The sequence below is a fragment of the Ornithorhynchus anatinus genome, chromosome X5, assembly GCF_004115215.2.
Source record: "Ornithorhynchus anatinus isolate Pmale09 chromosome X5, mOrnAna1.pri.v4, whole genome shotgun sequence".
In the NCBI taxonomy this organism is placed as follows: domain Eukaryota; kingdom Metazoa; phylum Chordata; class Mammalia; order Monotremata; family Ornithorhynchidae; genus Ornithorhynchus; species Ornithorhynchus anatinus.
This window is the reverse complement of record NC_041753.1, coordinates 1048215-1069064: the sequence shown is the minus strand read 5'-3', so window position 1 is coordinate 1069064 and position 20850 is coordinate 1048215. Positions and strand designations below refer to the sequence as shown.

At 67.6% G+C, this 20850-nt stretch overlaps 1 protein-coding gene across 3 annotated transcripts; it reads left to right on the top strand.

The window, feature by feature from the left end:
• Positions 1-1238: 1238 nt before the first annotated feature.
• ATP8B2 (ATPase phospholipid transporting 8B2) lies at positions 1239-19975 on the top strand. Of its 3 annotated transcripts, XM_029055611.2 has the most exons (28): positions 1239-1299; positions 3468-3534; positions 5613-5671; positions 5782-5895; positions 5983-6081; positions 6345-6406; positions 6517-6589; positions 6684-6754; positions 6874-6953; positions 7516-7674; positions 8413-8501; positions 10225-10421; positions 10958-11166; positions 11353-11396; positions 11541-11706; positions 12421-12609; positions 13091-13206; positions 13865-14029; positions 14140-14251; positions 14362-14467; positions 14787-14931; positions 15873-16056; positions 16179-16402; positions 17027-17110; positions 17768-18013; positions 18106-18244; positions 18461-18591; positions 19571-19974. In XM_029055611.2, exons 2-28 carry the CDS (start codon positions 3504-3506, stop codon positions 19895-19897), a joined length of 3621 nt encoding a protein of 1206 aa, XP_028911444.1. In that variant the 5' UTR covers positions 1239-1299; positions 3468-3503; the 3' UTR covers positions 19898-19974. The 3 variants fall into 3 exon arrangements, with proteins under 3 accessions (XP_028911444.1, XP_039766731.1, XP_028911443.1); XM_039910797.1 differs by lacking the exons at positions 1239-1299; positions 3468-3534 and adding an exon at positions 4364-4499 and having other exon boundaries at positions 11586-11706; positions 19571-19975; XM_029055610.2 differs by lacking the exons at positions 1239-1299; positions 3468-3534 and adding an exon at positions 4364-4499 and having other exon boundaries at positions 19571-19975.
• Positions 19976-20850: the final 875 nt, after the last annotated feature.

Sequence of the window (20850 nt, the reverse complement as noted above, 5' to 3'; positions counted from 1 at the left end):
AAGATTCCGAGCGCTTAGTACAGTGCTCTGCACATAGTAAGCTCTCCATAAATCCTGTCGAATGGATGAGGAAAGGGGGGGCTTAGTCTGGGAAGGCCTCTTGGAGGAGGCGGGCCTTCAGGAAATCTTTGAAGGGGGGTGGTCTGTGGGATTTGGGGAGGGAGGCCGTTCCGGGCCCGAGGCAGGACGTGGGCCGGGGGTCCTAATCCCCCCTCCGCCACACGTCTAGAGAAGCAGCGTGGCTCCGTGGAAAGAGCACGGGCTTTGGAGTCAGGGCTCATGAGTTCGAATCCCGGCTCTGCCACTTGTCAGCTGCGTGACTGTGGGCAAGTCACTTCACTTCTCTGGGCCTCAGTTCCCTCATCTGTAAAGTGGGCATTAAGACTGTGAGCCCCACGTGGGACAACCTGATTCCCCTGTGTTGACCCCAGCGCTTAGAACAGTGCTCTGCACATAGTAAGCGCTTAACAAATACCAACATTATTATTATTATTACGTCTGCTGCGTGACCTTGGGCCGGTCACTTTCCTTCTTTGGACCTCAGTTCCCTCATCTGGAAAAGGGGGCCGGAGACCCTGAGCCCCCCCGGCGGGTCAGGGACTGGATCCCTCTCGATTTGCTTAGATCCACCCCGGCGCTCGGTCCAGTGCCTGGCCCATAAGGGAGGGCATCGCAAAGACCATCGTGGTCTTGGGTTCTAATCCCCGCTCCGCCACTTATCGGCTGGGCGACTTGGGGCGAATCCCTTCTCTGGGCCTCAGTTTCCTGCTCTGTGAAATGGGGATGAAGGCGGTGGGACCAGCTGACGACCTCGGATCTCCCCCAGCGTTTAGAACAGTGCTGGGCGCCTAGGAAGGGCTCGCCGGAGACCATCAGTATTGGTGGGAGGAGGAGGAGAGGGCCTGGCATATGGTAAGAGCTTGACAACTTCCATCATTACGAGCTGAGCCCGGGTCGCTGCAAGGGTTAACCCCCCACCCCCCCCAAAGATGGCGGCCCCCCCCCTCCAAACCCACCCCCCATCCCGCCCCCCACTCCCCGGACACCTCTCTCTCTCTCTCTCTCTCTCTCTCTCTCTCTTTTCCAAATCCCCCCTCCTCCGCCCCGCCTGCCGTCATTTCCGCCCCGCTGCCGCCTTTGCCGTCTCCCAAGTAGCGGCCCGGGGTCCGGGGGGCGGCGGGGGGCGCAGGCGGGGGGCGGGGGGCGGCGGTGGAGCCCGCGGGGACCCCAACGGGGCGCCCCCAGCCCCAGCCCCCAACCCCCAACCCCCGGCATGAGCAGGACCGGGGAGGGATAAAGGTGAGTCGGGGGGCTTGGGGAGGGGGGAGAGGGGCAGGGATGGAGGGCGGCCTGGAGACCCCCGGGGTCCTGCCTGGGCTGGGGGTCGGGGGCGAAGGAGGCTGTTCTCCGGGCCCTCCCCTCCGGCCCCCCCACCCCATGCGGGAAGGACCTGACACTCCTCGGGAAAGTTGGGGAGACTTTCTCCCCTGAAGGCCCCCCTCCCCTAGTTCCCTCCGCCGAGGGAGGTCTCTCATATGCGCCGCGACCCCCCATCCCGGGGGGGGGGGGCCGCAGGACCGGTCACTTTCCGCCCCCCACCCATCGACCCGTCGTCCCGGGCCAGCGCCCGTCTGTCCCCCCACTTCTGCAACTCGGGGGACGCCGGCCCCCTCCCCACTTCTGCAACTGGACGGAGTCCAGCGGGTCCGGGCCCCGATGGGGTGCAGGGAGGAGCTGGGGCGGGGGTCTCCTTAGGCTTCTGGGGGCGGTGGGCTCGATCCGGAGTCCCTGGGGTGGGGGGCAGACTGGGGCAGGCCCATCCTCGACCCCCGACCCCCAGCCTTTCACCCCCTCCAGGGGCCCGGGGAGGGAGCTGGCAAATGCAGCCCCCTGGGTCGGGGGGCTTCCCCTCTCTGGGCCCGGGGAGGGGGCGTCCAAACCGACTAGGTGCGCCCTCCCCCCAGGCCGGGCCCTTCTGCCCCGGGAGGAGGGGGCTGGGGGGACGAGGGGTAAAAAGAGCCTCTAGTCGGGGAAGGGGCTGCGTCCCGCCTGATTAGCTTCTATCTACCCCAGCTTGGCATAGAGTAAGCACTTCAATACCCTTAGGAAAAGGATTCAGTGCACTCTCTGCACACGGTAAGTGCTCACTAAATAGCATTGATTGGTTAAAAAAAGCGCTCAGTACAGTATTCTGCATACAGTAAGTGCCCGGTAAATATCGGTTGGTTAAAAACAAGCGCTTAGTACAGTGCTGTGCACACAGTAAGTGCTCAGTAAATAGTGATTGGTTAAAAACAAGCGCTTAGTACAGTGCTCTGCACACTAAGTGCTCAATAAATGTCATTGGTCTAAAAAAACGCAAAGTACAGTGCTCCGCACGCAGTAAGCGCTCAGCACGCAGTAAGCGCCCAGTAAACATCATCGGTTAAAAAAACCAAGCGCTTTTGTTCTGCTTACAGTGGTGTGCGTACAGTAAGCGCTCAATAAACATCAGTGCCTAATAAAGTCCTCCGCACACAGTAAGCGCTCAATAAATACGACTGAATGAAGGAATGAATAAGCATCATTGATTGGTTACAAGAACAAGCGCTTATTCATTCCTTCATTCAGTTGCGTTTATGAAGCGCTTACTGCGTGCAGAACACTGTACTAAGCGCTTGGGAAACTACACCATCAGGCAATAGTGACAGCCCCTGCCCATAAGGAGCTCACAGTTGGGGGGCGGGGGACCTCAATACAATAAACAGCAATATAAATAAACAAAATTTCAGTTATGTACCTAAGTGCTGTGGGGTTGGAGGGGGGAAGAGCAGAGGGAGCAAGTTGGGACGACGCAGAATAATAATAATAATGTTGGTATTTGTTAAGCGCTTACTATGTGCAGAGCACTGTTCTAAGCGCTGGGGTAGATACAGGGTAATCAGGTTGTCCCACGTGCGGCTCACAGTTAATCCCCATTCTACAGATGAGGGAACTGAGGCACTGAGAAGTGAAGGGACTTGCCCACAGTCACACAGCTGACAAGTGGCAGAGCCGGGAGTCGAACTCATGACCTCTGACTCCGAAGCCCAGGCTCTTTTCCACTGAGCCACGCTGCTCAGTGGGAGTGGGAGCTGAGGAAAAGTGGGGCTTCGTCTGGGAAGGCCTCTTGGTGGCTTAGTCCAGCGGCCTGCACACCGGAGGCGCTCAGTAAATACGACTGAATGAGTTCAATCGTATTGAGCGCTTACTATGTGCTGAGCACTGGACCAAGCGCTTGGAATGGACGATTGGGCAACAGATAGAGAGCATCCCTGCCCAGTGACGGGCTCATGGTCTAATCGGGGGAGACGGACGGGCGAAAACAAGACCCCATCATCACGATGGAAAGAGGGGCGGCGTGTGGGAGGGTGAATGGACCCTGACCCTCTGGGCCCTGGCCCCGTCTCTCCCCCGACCCTGTGTCTCTGTCTCTCTCTGTCTCCCAGAGACGCCCATGGGCCAGAAGGAGCGGGCTGGGGGAGATGGCTCTCTGGGCGAAGAAGCGCCCCCCAGGTAAGGCCACAGGCCTCCTTCCTGCCAGCCAGTACTGAGCGCCCCACACGTGTTGGCCGGAGACACGTAATCATGCTACTTGCTAAGCGCTTCTTACTGTTCCAAGCGCTGGGATAGCTGCTACCCGATGGGGTCGGACACAGCCCCCGCCAGTCCCCCCTCCTTAACTTTTCTTTTAATGTGCCGGGCACTGTACTAAACGTGATTTCATACAAGATTGGGGTCCCTTTTGGCCCTCGCCCGATGGGGGCAGTTAGAATAATAATAAGGATGGTAAGCGTGGCCTTTGCAAGGCGCTTACGGTGGGCCGGGCACTGTAGTAAGCGCTGGAGGGGGGAGGGAGGGAGGGAGGGAGGAGCGTGGCCCCCCCCCATGTCGTGGGCCCCCCCCCATGTCGTGCCTCGCCGTCGCCCGCCCTCGCGCGGCTGAGGGGGAGGCCGCGAGCTGGCCGTTGAAAGCGGTTGCCCCGGGCAACGCGGCGGAGGGGGAGGGGGGAGAGAGACCGAGCCGGCCCCCTCCCATTGGTCGAGCCCGCCGGGGGGGAGGCGGGGCTTGAGTCGCGCGCTGACGCGGCGCGCGGGCGAAGCGGGTCCCCACCGCCCCGCGCCGAGAGGGGCGCGCGCGCGGGGGGGGCGTGGCCGGAGGGGGCGCGCGCCGGAGGGGGCGGGTCCGCCCGGGGGCTCGCGCCGCCGCGCAGGCGCGCTGGCGCCCCCTCCCCCTCCCTCCCCCCCCTCCCCCCCCGGCGGGCGCGAGCGGCGGCGATGGCCGGGTCGGCGGGCGGGGCGCGCGCGGGGCTCCCCTCACAGCGGCCGCCGCTCCGGCGCGGGCTGCTCCCCGGGGGGCCGCCCTGAGGCGACGGCCAGCGGGACCCGCCGCCATGACGGTCCCCAAGGACGTGCCCGACAAGCGACCCCGGGCCGGGCCCCCCGCCGACTGGACCCGCCGGGGGCCGCCCTGGGGGACAGGTAATGGCGGGGCGGCCCCGCCCCCCCCCCCCCCAGTCTCCATCCCCCACCCCCCACCATGGAGCCATCCTCACCCTCTTCCGGTTCCCGGCATCCTCCTCTCCACCTCTCCTGCTCACACCTTGTCACCTCCGCCCCCTCCATCCTCCTGCCACCCTCTTCCCAGCCGGGCCGGACGGTGGGGTTGGTGCCCCTCGGGGTCGGGGGCACGCAGGGGGTCCCGGGGCCGTTTGCGGGGGGCGGGGGGGACGCACCGGGGCCGAGGTGTGTGCGAGGAAAGAGGTCCTTCCCCTCCGCTGCCCTCCCCTCCTTCCGTCCATCACTTGGCACGGCCGGCCGAAAGCCCCCCGACTCCGCCCCGACTGCCAGGACCCCCCGAGAGGCCGCCCCCCGCCTCGCCGGGACGGACAACGGCGGCACCGGGACGAGGGCCGGCGCCCGGGGCCCCGGCTCCGTCCTCCCCACCGGACCGGGACCGGCCTCCCTCCCCGCCCCTCCGTCCCTCCGTCCCCCGGTACCCCGGGCCCGACTTGAGGACGAGTCTGGAAATAGGCTGATGTCATCGCGGGCCAGTGAGGCGCCGGGGCCGGGGACATGTGACCGCCACCGGCGCCGGTCCGGGAGGCCGCACGTGGGGGCTGGGACGCCGCGGCGGCGGCCCCGCTGAGACGCTTCCCGTCCCCCTCCTCCTCCACCCCGTCCCTCCCCCTCCACGGCCCGGCCGGCGTCCCGCGCACGGTGCTCCGGCCGCCGGGAGGACCGGCTTCCCCTGTCCATGCCCCCCCGCCCCGGGGAACAGTCGGGATAACGGTGCGATTTAAGTGCCCGCCGTGGGCCGAGCACCGGGGTAGACGGAGGATGATCAGATCGGACGGGGCCCGGAGGGACCGAGTCGATAGCGCAGGCCGGGCGTCCCCCCGGACGCCCTGGGTCCCGGCCGGGCGTCCCCCGAGGCGGGGAGAGGGCGTGCGGGCGGGTCGGAGCGGACCCGGCCGCGTCCGGGGAGGGGGCCGGGGCGGAGTGACGCGGAGGCCCCGGGGGGTGGGGAGGGGGCGCGGGGGCGCCGGCCCTCCGAGCGGGGCCCGGGGCCCCTGACCGCCCTGTCCCTCGCAGAGGAAGAACGGCGCGCACGGGCCAACGACCGGGAATACAACGAGAAATTCCAGTACGCGGTGAGTGGTCCCGGCTGAGCCGAGGGGGCCGGGGGTCCGATCCCGTCGGGGCGGGCGGGGAGGCCGGGGGCCGGCGCCCTCGATCTGACGCTCCTCCCCGTCCCCCTCAGAGTAACTGCATCAAGACCTCCAAGTACAACATCGTCACCTTCCTGCCCGTCAACCTCTTCGAGCAGTTCCAGGAAGTGGCCAACACGTACTTCCTATTCCTCCTTATCCTGCAGGTGAGCGGCCTGGGGTGGGATGGAGTGGGGATGGGGACCGGGAAGGGGCCGGACGGGGGAGCCCACCCAGGCCTCCTTTCCCCGCAGCTGATTCCTCAGATCTCGTCACTGTCCTGGTTCACCACCATCGTGCCTTTGGTTCTCGTCCTCACCATCACGGCTGTGAAGGACGCCACCGACGATTATGTGAGTCTCCCGGGCCCGGGAAGGGCAGGGTGGGGGGGCGGCGCCCTGCTCAAAATCCTCGGGGAGGGGCCCACCACCGTCTTGACTCTCACTTTCTGCCTAAACGGTCAGCTCCCCGTGGGCAGGGAACTCGTCTCCCAACCCTCTGGAACTGTCCTCTCCCTAGCGTTTAGTACAGAGCTCCACACGTAGTAAGGGCTTAATAAATGCCGGCGATTGATCGTCGATCGATTTCTGCCCCCCCCCCCCCCCCCGCCCTCTAGTTCCGCCACAAGAGCGACAACCAGGTGAATAACCGCCAGTCTCAGGTGCTGATCGGTGGAATGTGAGTACCGGCTGTGAGGGAGGCCGGGGTGAGGCGGTGGACCGGAGACGGTGGGGGTGAGGAGTCCCGACTCTGCCTTCCCCCCTGCCCCCCGCCCCCGGTCTCTGCAGCCTCCAACAGGAGCAGTGGATGAACGTCCGCGTCGGCGACATCATCAAGCTGGAAAACAACCAGTTTGTGGCGGTAAGGGCGGGTGCGGCCAGCCGGGCGGCGGGGTGGGGGGCTGCGACGGGGGCCAGAGCCCCCATTCATCCCTCCCCCTGGACTTCTGCCCCAGGCGGACCTCCTCCTGCTGTCCAGCAGCGAGCCCCACGGGCTGTGCTACATCGAGACGGCTGAGTTGGATGGGTACGTGACCCGGCCCGAGGCGGCGGGCTGCGGGGAAGGCGCCGACGGGGTGAGTGGGGGGGCGCGGGGCGACCCCGGCTCGAGGAGCCGGTGATCTCAGCGCGGCCCTGTCCTTGCAGAGAGACCAACATGAAAGTGCGCCAAGCCATCCCCATCACCTCGGAGCTGGGCAGCACTAGCAAACTAGCCAAGTTTGACGGTGAGGGGCCGGGGGACCACTGGGGCGGGGGCGGACCCGGGAGGGCGGCGGGTGTAGAGCTCCGGACCCACCGCCCATCGGGAGGCTGGGATCCCGGCGTGGCGGCCAGAGCCCGGGTTTGGGAGTCAGAAGGTCCATGGGTTCATTCATTCAATCGTATTTATTGAGCACTTACTGTGTGCAGAGCGCTATACTAAGCATTTGGAAAGTACGGTTCGGTAACAGATAGAGACAAACCCTACCCGACAACGGGCTCACGGTCTAGAAGGGCGAGACAGACAACAAAACAAGTTCTAATCCCAGCTCCGCCACCTGGCTGCTCTGTGACCTTGGACGAATCACTTTACTTCCCTGGGCCTCAGTTCCCTCATCGGCAAAATGGGGATTGATACTGCGAGCCCCATGCGGGACAGGGACTGTGTCCAACCCGATTGGCAGGTATCCCACCCCGGCGATTAGTAGGGTGCCTGGCACCGAAGAAGCGCTGAACAAATTCCGACGACGTCGTCGTCACCTATTGCACCGTCCCCTCCCGGGACCTCCCCTCCGTGCCTCCCCGCAGGCGAGGTGATCTGCGAGCCCCCCAACAACAAGCTGGACAGATTCGGCGGGACCCTGTACTGGAAGGAGAGCAAGTTCCCGCTGAGCAACCAGAACGTGCTGCTGCGTGGCTGCGTGCTGCGTAATACCGAGTGGTGCTTCGGCCTGGTCATCTTCGCAGGTGGGCCGCCGGCGGGCCGTCCCCGGGGGTCGGGGGGAGGGGATCCGCGGGCCACCTTGAGAAGCAGCGTGGCCTGGTGGTTAGGGCCCGGGCCTGGGAGTCAGAAGCCTCTGGGTTCTAGTCCCAGCTCCGCCACTTGTCTGCTGGGTGAACTTGGACAAGTCAGTTTCACCCCTCTGGGCCTCAGCGACCTCATCTGTCAAATGGGGGCGAAGACTGCGAGCCTCACTTGAGACCGGGACTGTGTCCAATCTGCTTAACTGGCATCTCCCCCAGCTCCTGGCACATAACAGATACAGTAATAAAGGGGGGTGGGGAGGATGGAGACGGTCCCTGCCCTCAGGGAGCTGCCGGTCCAGTGGGGGGACAGGACACCCGCACACACCCTCTGTCTCTCTCTGTCTGTCTCCATTTGGTGCTGTGGGGAGGAAGGACGAGGAGACACGGGGGAGCCGCCTGTCGGACGGGGAGTCGGGACGCACACACAAACGAGCATGTGAAGAAGCGTGTGGGGGGGGATAGGTGTGGGGTGTACAAGCCACAGGAAGTCACCCAGCCAGCCCAGAGCCGTACAGGTCGGGCTGGCGGAAGCCAAGTGTGGTTCCTAGGGGCAAGGTGCAGGCGGGACGGTTGGGTTTGGCAGGGCGGACGGGGAGCCAGGACGTGGGGAAGAGGCTCCCAGCTCTCCCTCTCTTCCATCCCCTGTTGTCACTGCCGCTATCCCCGCCCCGCCATCAGGCCCTGACACCAAGCTGATGCAGAACAGTGGGCGAACCAAGTTCAAGAGGACCAGCATCGACCGGCTCATGAACACGCTGGTGCTCTGGGTAGGGACCGCTGCACCACCCTACCGCCGCACCCCGTCCTCCCTCCCTCCCTCCCTCCCTCCCACCCCCACATCTCTCTCCTCTGCTCCCCTTCTCTCCGACCCCCACCCGGTCTTCTCCTTTTCCCTCTATTTCACTTCCCTCAGCCTCCTTCATGCCTCCTCCTGTCAACCTCCCCCATGTCTTCTCCCCACAGCTTCCCCCATGTCTCTTCCCCTCAGCTTCCCCCGTGTCTCTTCCCCTCAGCTTCCCCCATGTCTCTTCCCCTCAGCTTCCCCCTGGTCGCTTCCCCTGTTTCCGTCGTGTCTCTTCCTCTCAGCCTCCAATGTCTCTTCCCCTCAGTTTCCCTCATGTCTCTTCTCCTCAGCTTTCCCCATGTCTCTTTCCCTCAGCTTCCCTCATGTCTCTTCCTCTCAGCCCCCCATGTCTCTTCCCCCACCTTTCCCTGTCTCTCTTCCCCTCAGCTTCCCTCGTGTCTCTTCCTCTCAGTCCCCCATCTTCCCCTCAGTTTCCCCCATGTCTCTTCCCCTCAGCTTCCCCCATGTCTCTTCCCCTCAGCTTCCCCCGTGTCTCTTCCCCTCAGCTTCCCCCGTGTCTCTTCCCCTCAGCTTCCCCCATGTCTCTTCCCCTCAGCTTCCCTCATGTCTCTTCCCCTCAGCTTCCCTCATGTCTCTTCTTCTCAGCCCCCCGTGTCCCGTCTCCTCAGTTTCCCCCGTGTCTCTTCCCCTCAGCCCCCCTCATGTCTCTTCTCCTCAGCTTCCCCCATGCCTCTTCCCCTCAGCTTCCCCCATGTCTCTTCCTTTCAACCCCGTGTCTCCTCCCCTCGGCTTCCCCCATGTCTCCTCCCCGCCACTTCCCCCATGTCTCCTCCCCTCAGCCCCCCTCGTGTCTCCTCCCCTCAACCTCCCCCACATCTCTTCCCCTGAGTCCCTCTAATGTGTCTTCCCCTCAGCCCCCCCTTGTCTCCTCCCCTCAGCCCCCGTGTCTTCTCTCCTCAGACCCCGATGTGTCTTCCCCTCAGCTTCCCTCACCTCTCCTCCCCTCTGCCACCATCGTATCCCCTCGGCCCCCCACCACGTCCCTTGGTCTTGCCCCCCCCCCCCCGGCAGCCCCCTCCCACCCCGCCCCCCTCCCTCTCCCCTCCGCCACCCACCGCGTCCCCTCCCCGCTCGGCCCCGGCCCCCGGCTCCCGGGCCCGGCCCCGGGTTCGTTCCTGGCCGCGGCCCCGGCCGGACTCGGAAAATATGACGGGAGCCCCGGGAGCGTCTGCGGTGAAAACAAGCCGGAGAACAAGCCCGGCCTTCAGCGGGCCGCCCCCGCCCCCGCCGCCCCCGCCGGGCTCCTGGGCCCCCCGGCCGTGGCGGCGGGGGGGAGCGGGCGGGGCGCGGCGGTCTGAGCAAACACGGCCGCCGCCCGGCCGCCCTGGCCGAGCCTCGGTCCCGCTCCTCGTGGCGCCCGGCGCCGGCGCGCTGGCGCTCGCTGCCCGCCGCCGGCCTCGGCCAGACGCCCGGCTCGGCCCTCCGGGGATCGCGCTCGCCCCCCGGTGGCCGCGAGCGGGACCGATCCCAGCCTCGGCCTTTCCCGACGGAGCCCCCCACCCCGCCCTCACCCCCACCCGGGGCCCCCCCCCCCCAGCCCCAGGCCGCTCCGCCCTCCCCGTCCCCCCATCCGCCTGCCCGTCTCCGTCACTGAATGCCCCCCCGCCCCCTCCCGCCCCCGGCAGATCTTTGGTTTCCTGGTGTGCATGGGGGTGATCCTGGCCATCGGCAATGCCATCTGGGAGCACCAGGTGGGCGCCCGCTTCCAGGCCTACCTGCCCTGGGACGAGGCGGTGGACAGCGCCGCCTTCTCTGGCTTCCTCTCCTTTTGGTCCTACATCATCATCCTCAACACCGTGGTGCCCATCTCCCTCTACGTCAGGTACCGCCCGCCGCCCCCCGGGGTCATTCGTTCATTCGTTCAGTAGTATCTATCGAGCGCTCACTACGTGTCCCACCCCCTCCACGAGGCGCCGCGGTCCGAGGGGGGCCCGCCTCCCTCCCCGCCCCCCCGGCCGGCCCGGCCCGGGCTCCCCCTCCGCCTGGCTCTCGTCCCTCTCACGCTCTCTCTCGTTTCTCTCCGCACGGCCCCTGTCACAATAACCCGGAGGTAAGAGCCGTCCCGCCCCCCGGCCCAGCGGCCTCCTCTGTCCAGTTCCCCGCCGCCCCGACCCGGCCCCCCTCGCCCCGCGGGCCGGACGGCCGGAGCACCTCCGGGCCTCAGTTTCCCCCAGCTCCTCCGCTCCGGGTGCCGCCCCCCCCCCTCCCCCCCAGCCCCGTCCCCGTCGACCCCTCCCTCCCTCGGCGGACGTTCCCCGCGGCCGGTCCTCCTGCGCGCGTCGGGGTGCGGGCGGGCGGCCGCCCCGGGTGGAGGTGGGAGCGGGCCCGGCCCCCAGCCCCGCCCCGTCCTTCCCACAGCGTGGAGGTCATCCGGCTGGGCCACAGCTACTTCATCAACTGGGACAAGAAGATGTACTGCGGCAAGCGTCGCACCCCGGCCGAGGCCCGCACCACCACCCTCAATGAGGAGCTGGGCCAGGTGGAGTACGTCTTCTCCGACAAGACCGGCACCCTCACCCAGAACATCATGGTCTTCAGCAAGTGCTCCATCTACGGGCGCAGCTACGGTGGGGAGTCGGCCCCGGGGACGGGGGCAGGGAGGGAGGGAGGGCCGCGGGGGCGGGCGGGCCGAGGCACGGGAGGGAGTCAGCCGGGGGGAGGGAAGGCGCAGCGGGAACCCCCGGGAGGGCGGCGCTGCCCGAGCTCCGGCGCAGACGCCACCATCTCCCGCTCCCCCGATCTCTCCCGGGCAGGCGACGTGGTCGACGTCCTGGGACACAAAGCGGAGCTGGGAGAGGTAGGACCCGGGGGGGGCCGGGAGGCCGGGGGCTCGCGCCCGCGGGTCTGCCGCCGAAGCCGGCGCGAGGACGGTTGGCTGGTCGGGCGGGGACCCTCCCCGGGCGGCTCGGCTGACCCCCCGCCCCCCCCCCCCCCGCCCCAGAGGCACGAGCCCATCGACTTCTCCTTCAACCCGCTGGCCGACAAGAGGTTCCTGTTCCGGGACGCGAGCCTGCTGGAGGCGGTGAAGGTGGGAGACCCCCACGCCCACGAGTTCTTCCGCCTCCTCTCGCTGTGCCACACGGTCATGTCCGAGGAGAAGAGCGAAGGTGAGGCCGGGGGCCGGCGGGTCCCCGCGGCGCCCCCCGCCACGGATGGTCAGGCGGGTGGCCGGTCCGTACTTCGCCCTGCTGCCCCGATCATTTTTCTATAAAAAGGTTCAGACCGTGTTTCCCCGCTCCTCGGGAACCTCCAGCCGTCGCCCATCCACCTCTGCGATAAACAGAAACTCCTCATTCCCCTTGCCCTCCTTCCCCTTCGCCCCCTCCCACCTCACCTCGCTACCGTCCTCCTCCAGCCCGGCCCGCACACTTGGCTCCTCTAACGCCACCCTACTCACCGTCCCTCCCTCTCGTCCGTCTCTCCGCCGACTCTTGCCCACGTCCCGCCTCTGGCCCGGAACGCCCTCCCTCCTCGTATCCGACGGACGACGACTCTCCCCGGCTTCAGAGCCTTATCGAAGGCCCATCTCCTCCGAGAGGCCTTCCCTGACTTCAGCCCTCCTTCCTTCTCCCACTCCCCTCTGCGTCCCCCCCCCCCCCCCCCGGCCCCGCACCACTCACGTCCTTACCCGCCGTTATATCTATCTGTAGCCGTGTCGGTCTCCCCCTCGAGACTGTCGGCTCGCCGTGGGCAGGGAACGGGTCCGTTTATCGTCGTGTCGTCCCCCCCCGAGCGCTTAGGACAGTGCCGTGCACATAGCGGTCACTAAATAAGGTCGGTTGAACGGTCCCACCGCCTGGCTCTCTTCCCCCACCCCCCAGGCGAGCTGTACTACAAAGCGCAGTCTCCGGACGAGGGCGCGCTGGTGACCGCCGCCCGCAACTTCGGCTTCGTCTTCCGCTCCCGCACGCCCAAGACCGTCACCGTCCACGAGCTGGGCCGGCCCGTCACCTACCAGCTGCTGGCCATCCTCGACTTCAACAACATCCGCAAACGCATGTCCGTCATCGGTGAGCCCCGGGGCCGGGGCGGGACACCCCTCCGTCCACCGGTCGGTCGCTCAGGCGGGTTTGTCGGGCGCCCGGGGTGGGCGAGGGCGCCTGCCGGGCACGAGGGACAATTCCGTGGGAGCAGAGGACGCGGCCCCCGCCTCCCCCTCGAGGAGCTTCCGGTCTCAAGGGAAAAGTTGAGCGGAGGGATCTGTGGGGCCTCCGACGTCCGGGCCGGGGGAGCCGCAGCCGTAGCCGTGGCGTGTCCTGAATGCCCCTCTGGTGCGGGGCACTGTAGCAGGCACCTGGGAAGGGCAGCGAACCCACCCGGGTGAGCCGATCTCTGCCGGCGCCTTAGCCAGGGAGAGCCGGCCCGCGGGACCCGGGGCCGGGGGGTGAGACGGACAGACGGTTGGACACGGGTCCCGGGGGCCGGCGGGGCAGTGGGGTAGACTCACCCTCCGCCCCCCACCTGACGTACGTGTCTCCCCCGCGGCGGCAGTGAGGGACCCCGAGGGCAGGATCCGCCTCTACTGCAAGGGGGCCGACACCATCCTCCTGGAGAGACTGCACCCCCCGCCCCCCGAACTCCTCAGCGCCACCACCGACCACCTCAACGTGAGGCCCGGCCCGGGACCCCCGCCCCCCGATTCGCCCCTTCGAGATCCTCATCGCCCTCCCTACAGTCTCCTCGCTCCCTTCGCATTGCCCTTCCCCTCAATGATAATGATAAGGATGATATTTATTAAGCGCTGGCCATGTGCCAAGCACTGTTCTAAGCACTGGAGTAGCTACAAGGTAATCGGGTTGGCCCCGTGGGACTCACAGTCTTAATCCCCATTTGCAGTTGAGGTCACCGAGGCCCAGAGAAGTAAAGTGGCTTCCCCAGGGTCACACAGCAGACAGGTGGCGGAGCCGGGATTAGAACCCACGACCTCTGACTCCCGAGCCCCTCCCTAGCGTGGCCTAGTGGAACAAGCGCAGGGCTGGGAGTCAGAGGCCCTGGGTTCTAATCCCCGCCCCACCCCCTGTCTGCTCCGTGACCTCGGGCAGGTCACTTCACTTCTCCGGGCCTCAGTCTCCTTCTTTGGAAAATGGGGGTTAAGACTGGGGGCCCCATTTGGGACCGGGACCGCGTCCAACCCGATGACCTTGCGTCTACCCCAGCGCCTGGCACTTAGTAGGCGCCTAACAGAAGGATCATCATCATCCCCTCACCCCCTCCACGCCCCCTTCACCCCATCCTGACCCTGGGCCGGTGTCCGCCCCCCACCAGGAGTACGCGGGGGACGGGCTGCGGACCCTGGTTCTGGCCTACAAGGACCTGGAGGAGGGCTACTACCAGGCCTGGGCGGAGCGGCGGCTGCAGGCCAGCCTGGCCCAGGACAGCAGGGACGCCCGGCTGGCCAGCGTCTACGACGAGGTGGAAAGTGGCATGACGGTGCGTGGAGACGGCCGCCCCGGGAGGCGGGAGGGAGAGGGGTCCCCTCCCCGCCCCCGCGGACCTGGAGAACCCCCTCCCAACCCCCGCCCTCTGCCCCCGTCCCCCAGCTGCTCGGGGCCACGGCCATCGAAGACAAGCTCCAGCAGGGCGTGCCCGAGACCATCGCCCTCCTGACTCTGGCCAACATCAAGATCTGGGTGCTGACGGGCGACAAGCAGGGTGAGGGCCCTGGCGGGGAGGAGAGGCCGGGGCCGGGCGGGGGGGAGGCACCGGGTAGGGCGGGGCGGTCCCGGCCCCGGCCCCGACCCACCCCGCCGTTCCCCGCCCAGAGACCGCCGTGAACATCGGCTACTCCTGCAAGATGCTGACGGACGACATGACCGAGGTGTTCGTGGTCACGGGGCACACGGTGCTGGAGGTGCGGGAGGAACTCAGGTGAGGGGCCCGGGGGAGCCCCGCGCGCGACCTCGGGGAGGGGCTGGGACGGCAGGGCCGGGGTCCGGGACCCCCTCCCCCTGCCCCGGACCCCCACGTGGGGGGGGGGGGGGGGGGGCCCGTTACCGATTCACTCGCCCTCTCCCGCCGGGGTCCGCCTACCCCGCCCGCCCCCGATCCCGCATCTCTCTCGGTTCTCTTGGTCCTCGCTGTCGGCCTTCCGGCGGTTCACACGTTTCCTCTTGGCTCTCCCCGTCCCCGTCCCCGCCCCCCCCCCCACCCCCCGTCTCCTCGGCCCCCTCCCCCGGCCGCCCCTCAGGAAGGCCCGCGAGAGGATGATGGACTCCCAGCCCCCCGCGGGCAACGGCTTCTCTTCGCCGGAGAAAGTGTCTTCGGCCCAGCTGACGTCGATGCTCGAGGCCATCGCCGGGGAGTACGCGCTCGTCGTCAACGGGCACAGCCTGGTGAGGGGCCCCCGCCCGACCCCTTTCCTCTTCCTTCCCCGCCCCCTCTGCCAATCTGCACCCAAAACCACCACCCTTCTCTCTCTCTCCTCCAAGAAGCCTTCCCCGACTAAGCCCTCACCTCCTCTTCTCCCACTCCTGTGTCTCCGTTCCACTTGGATTTGCTCTCCTTATTCCCTCCTTCCCTCAGCCCCACGCCACTCACGTCCGTATCCCTTATTTATTTATTTATACTGACGTCCGTCTCCCCCTCTGGACCGTAAACTCGTTGTGGGCGGAAAACACGTCTACCAGCTCCGTAATGGTTTGCCCTCCCTAAGACGGCGCTCTGCACACGAGTAAATCCTCAGCAGGTACAACTGACTGATAGGCAGTCTGGCAACTCTGTGGTATTGGACCTTTAGTCCATCGGTCGTATTTATTGGCTGTCGATCGTGTGCAGAGCCCTGTGCTGATAGAGCAGTAGAACAGACACATTCCCTACCCACAGCGAGCTTAGTCTAGACCGGGGGACGGACATTAGTAGACATAAATAAATGACGGATGTGGACGAGAGCGCCATGCGGGGGAGGTGAATAAAGGGAGCGAGGCAGGGCGAAACAGAAGGGAGCGGGAGAAGAAGAAAGGGGGGCTTGATCAGGGAAGGCCTCTTGGAGGAGATGGGACTTCAGTGCCGCTTCGAAGGTGGGGAGAGTCGCCGTCGGAGACGGGGAGGGCAGGACGTTCCGGGCAGGACGCGGGCAGGAGCTCGGGGCGATCTCCCAGCCACTCGATCGCTCCACGGATTCATTCGGTCGTATTTACCGAGCCCTTACTGCGTGCGGAGCACTGTACTAAGCGCTCGGGAGAGGGCACGGATGCGGTGGATTGCCGGTCGACCGACCCGCGCCGTCCCCCCCCGGCCCCACGCCTCCCCCCCCGCCCCGTCGCGTCCCCCTCAGGCCCACGCGCTGGAGGCCGACATGGAGCTGGAGTTCCTGGAGACGGCCTGCGCCTGCAAGACGGTCATCTGCTGCCGCGTCACCCCCCTGCAGAAGGCCCAGGTGGTGGAGCTGGTCAAGAAGCACAAGAAGGCCGTGACGCTGGCCATCGGGGACGGGGCCAACGACGTCAGCATGATCAAGAGTGAGCCGGGCCGGCGGGCGGGCGCACGGGGCACCCGGGGGGCCGGTGGCGAGGGGGAGGCGGGCGGGGGGGGGGGCGGCCCGGGCCTCCCTGACGGTCCGCCCTGTCCCCTCCCCCCACAGCCGCCCACATCGGGGTGGGCATCAGCGGGCAGGAGGGCATCCAGGCGGTGCTGGCGTCCGACTACTCCTTCTCGCAGTTCAAGTTCCTGCAGCGCCTCCTGCTAGTGCACGGCCGCTGGTCCTACCTGCGCATGTGCAAGTTCCTCTGTTACTTCTTCTACAAGAACTTCGCCTTCACCATGGTCCACTTCTGGTTCGGCTTCTTCTGCGGCTTCTCGGCCCAGGTCGGGGGGTCCGGGAGGTCCGGGGCGGGGTGGGGTCCCCGCCCTCGTCCCTTCCCCCGCCCGCTCTCCCCTTTCCGCCTTTCCCCTTTCTCTCGCCCCCCGCTTTTTAAAAAATGGTATTTGTTCAGCGCTGGCCGGGTGCCAGGCTCTGTACTGAGCACTGGGGTGGTTACAAGCAACCCGCGTTGGATACGGTCCGTCGTCGGGCAGGGACGGTCTCTCTCCGTTGCCGAATTGCACCTTCCAAGCGCTTAGTACAGTGCTCTGCACGCAGTAAGCGCTCAGTAAATAAGATGGAATGAAAACAGTCCCTGTCCCACGTGGGGCTCCCAGTCTCAGTCCCCATTTTCCGGACGAGGGAACCGAGGCCCGGAGAAGTGAAGCGACTTGCCTTAGGTCACACGGCAGACAGGTGGGGGAGTCGGGATTAGAATCCACGACCTGACTCCCAGGCTCGTGCTCTGTCCACTACGCCGTGTATGTCTACTCCCCTCTCCACCTCCCCTGGTGGGTCCGGGCCCCCCCCCCCCCACCCCACCCCACGTCTTCCCCGCCCCGTTATCGAGAGCCGCCGCGGGTCTCCGGTGGGTCCCGCGACCCCGTCGGTCCACCCCCTCCCCACAGACGGTGTACGACCAGTATTTCATCACCCTCTACAACATCGTCTACACCTCCCTGCCCGTCCTGGCCATGGGCGTCTTCGACCAGGTGAGCCCGGACCCCCGGACCCCCGGCGGAGGGGACGGGGGCGCGGGCGGAAGCGGAGGAGGCGGGGTCAGGTGGGCCCCGGGCCAAGAGGAGGCCGCCCTCGGCCGTGGGACTAGCCAGTGGGGAGGAGGCGGGCAGGGGAATAATGACGACGGTACTTGTTCGGTGCTTACTCTGTGCCAAGCACCGTCCTCGGCGCTGGGGTAAATCCAAGGTAATCAGGTTGGACGCAGTCCCTGTCACCCGTTCGTTCAGTCGTGTTTGTCGAGCGCCAACCGTGTGCAGAGCACTGCGCTCCGCACCCGAGAGCGGACAGCGCGACAGCGAGTAGGCACGTTCTCTCCCCACGACAAGCCGAAGATCTCGAGGGAGGGAACAGCCGCGCGGGGCTCAGAGTCTCAATCCCCATTTCCCAGATGAGGTCAGTCGCCGAGGCCCAGAGAAGCAAAGTGTCCTGCCCGGGGTCACAGAGCGGACACGGGGCCGAGCCGGGATCAGGACCCGTGACTCCCGGGCCCGGGCTCCGTCCGCCACGCCAGGCTGCTTCTCCGCGGGAAGCGGACCGGCTTGGGGTTACCCTCCGGGAGAGGCGGGCGGGACGGGGGGTCGCCCTGACCTCGGCCCCCCCCCCCCCCCACCCCCCCCGGGGTCGCGCAGGACGTGCCGGAGCAGCGCAGCCTGGAGTACCCCAAGCTGTACGAGCCCGGCCAGCTCAACCTGCTGTTCAACAAGCGCGAGTTCTTCATCTGCATCGGCCAGGGCATCTACACGTCCGTCCTCCTGTTCTTCGTCCCCTACGGCGCCCTGGCCCACGCCACGCGCGACAGCGGCCCGCAGCTGGCCGACTACCAGTCCTTCGCCGTCACCGTGGCCACCTCGCTGGTCATCGTGGTCAGCGTGCAGGTGCGGCGGGGCGGGGGCCGGAGGGGCGGGGGGCGGCGGCGCCCCCCCCGGGGGGCCGGCTCCCCGTCGCCGACCGCCCTCGCCCTCCCCAGATCGGGCTGGACACGGGCTACTGGACGGCCATCAACCACTTCTTCATCTGGGGCAGCCTAGCCGTCTACTTCGCCATCCTCTTCGCCATGCACAGCGACGGGCTCTTCGCCATGTTCCCCAACCAGTTCCGCTTCGTGGGTGAGGCCGCCGGGACCCCGCCGAGGCGCGCCCAAGCCCCCTGCCCCCCGGGAGCCCTCCCAGGCCGCCGCCCCCGGTTCCGGACCCTCCCCCAGGGCCGCGGCCGTGAGCCCCCCGGGGCCCGGGGCCGGCTCGGCCCCGGGCCGGGGGGCCCGGACGGCGCGCCCGGTCCCCCCGGCGCCCGCCGACCCCCGCCCCTCCGTCCTGTCGTCCCAGGGAACGCGGCCAACACGCTGGGCCAGCCGTCGGTGTGGCTGACCATCGTGCTGACCGCCGTGGTCTGCGTCGTGCCCGTCCTCGCCTTCCGCTTCCTCAAGCTGGACCTCAAACCCGAGCTGTCCGACACGGTGGGCGTGCGTTTGTGTGTGTCTGGGTGAGACCCCCGACTCACCGCCAGGCGGTCAGCTGTACCGGTCGAGCGTTTACCGCGTGCGGAGCACTGGGCCGAGCGCTCGGGAGGGGACAGTACAACAGCAGAACAGACACGGTCCCTGCCCACGGCGAGCCGACGGTCCCGAGGGGGAGACGGACAGGAGTAGAGATGAAATTAGGGAAACGGACCTAAGTGCTGTGGGGCTGACGTGGGGCGGTTGAATAAAGGGAGCGGGTCAGGACCTCCCAGAAGGGAGTGGGAGGAGCGGCGGTATTATTTATTGAGCGCTCCCCGGGCGCGGAGCTCTGTGCCGAGAAGCGCCCGGAGAGGACGGTACGACAGGAAGCTTACAGTCCAGAGGGGGAGGGAGACGGACGTCCATCCAGTCGCGTCTGTCGAGGGCTTACTGTGTGCAAAGCACTGGACTGAGCGCTTGGGAGAGTACGGCGAAACGGCAGATAGATACGTTCCTGCCCACGGGGAGCTCGCGGTCTAAAGGGGGAGACGGACACTAGTATAAATAAATAGATGAGCAAGTAGACCACGCGTACACGGATACGTGCCGTGGGGATGGGAGGGAGGGCGAGTGAAGGGGCGAGGGAGTGGGAGGAGAGAGGGGGGCTTAGCCAGGGAGGGCTGCTTGGAGGAGGTGGGCCTTCGGTAAGGTTTTGAAGTGGGGGAGAGCAATTATCCGTCCGACAGGAGGAGGGTGGGCGTTCCGGGCGCGAATAGAAATCATTCAGTGAGAGGTACGGACATAAGCGTCGCGGGGCCGGGGGGCGGATAAAGGGAGCGAGTCAGGGCGACGCAGACGGGGGGGGGGGGGGGGGGGAGGGGAAAGGAGGGCGTAGTCAGGGAAGGCCTCCGGGAGGAGGTGCGCTCCCCCGGCCCCCCCCCCCCCCCCCCCCCCGCCGCCGGGGACCAACGCCTCCCCCTCCCCCTCCGGCCCGCAGGTGCGCTACACGCAGCTGGTGCGGAAGAAGCAGAAGGCGCAGCATCGGTTCATGCGCCGGGTGGGCCGCACGGGGTCTCGGCGCTCCGGCTACGCCTTCTCCCACCAGGAGGGCTTCGGCGAGCTCATCATGTCCGGCAAGAACATGCGCTTCAGCTCCCTGGCGCTGGCCGGCTTCGCCACCCGCCCGGGCTCCGGGTGGATGGACACCCTGCGCCGCGCCAAGAACCCCGCCGGCCCCGCCAGCCCCGCCGCCCCCGCCAGCCCCGCCGCCCCCGCCAGCCCCGTCGGCGCCGCCGGCGGGGGCGACCGGACCCTCAGGGGCTGAGCGGGACCGCCCCCCTCCCCGCCCGGCCCCAAGCGACCAAAGTGAGCGAGCGAGCAGCCCGCCACGGACGGACGGTCGGACGGACGGGGCCCGGGCCGGTGCCCTCCGCGCCCGCACGCCCCCGCCCCCTCCGGCCCTCTATTTTTTTACTGCCCGGCGCTCGGAGGGGCCGGGCCGCCCCCTTCCTCCCGCCGCCCCCCCGTCCGCACGGATGTACCGTCCGGCCCCGACCTTCCGCGTGTCCCGCCCGCTCCCCGACGGCCCGTCTCGTCCCCTCGTCCGTCCGTGTCGCCGGGCCTCTCGATCGGGGGGGTGCCCGGGGCCCGGCCCCGCCCCGCCCCCCCCCCCCCACCGCCTGCCGTCCGTCCCCCACGCGCGCACACACGCACACGCACGCATGCACGCGCCGGCCGACCGGCCGGGAAGGCTGGAAGAGAGAAGCCCCCCGCCTCCCTCCCTCTCCCCCGGCGCGGGGAGCCCGTCCGCCCCTCTCCCCTTGGAGCAATAGGTCAGTTAGCCGTCCCCGTCCCCCCGCCCGAGCCCCCCAGCAATAATCCCGCGGGCCCGACGGCGGACGGGGTCATCGCCGACCCCCTCCCTCCTCGCCCCGGCCGGCCGACCGACCGCCTGTGGTCACCGATCCCGAGCCGCGACGGCCAGCCGCATTCGGTCCGGTCCGCCTGGGCGGGAGGGGAGAGGGGGCCGGCGGCCGCCCCTCCTCGTCCACAGCCGCTCCGGCCCCCGGCCCCGGGACTCGTCTGGTAGCCGGGGGGCGCCTCCCCCGTCCCCCCCCCCGCTCCCCCCGGGGGACCCCCGACCGACACCCCCCGGGAGGCCGGGGCGGTGTGGGGGGGTGGGGGTGGGGAAGCAAGGCATGGCTCAGGCCGGTGGGTTTCACGGCCCCCTCCCCCTCTTCTCGGTCCACGAACGGGTGGACCGGGCCGGTGGGGAGG

What these genes read in the sequence shown, in the direction of transcription:
- ATP8B2 (XM_029055610.2), top strand. Translation starts at nt 4,412, where the DNA reads ATGACGGTCCCCAAGGACGTGCCCGACAAGCGACCCCGGGCCGGGCCC. An exon ending in TATTCCTCCTTATCCTGCAG is followed by an intron (nt 5,896 to 5,982) that starts GTGAGCGGCCTG and finishes CTTTCCCCGCAG; the next exon opens with CTGATTCCTCAGATCTCGTC. An exon ending in CAAACGCATGTCCGTCATCG is followed by an intron (nt 12,610 to 13,090) that starts GTGAGCCCCGGG and finishes CCGCGGCGGCAG; the next exon opens with TGAGGGACCCCGAGGGCAGG.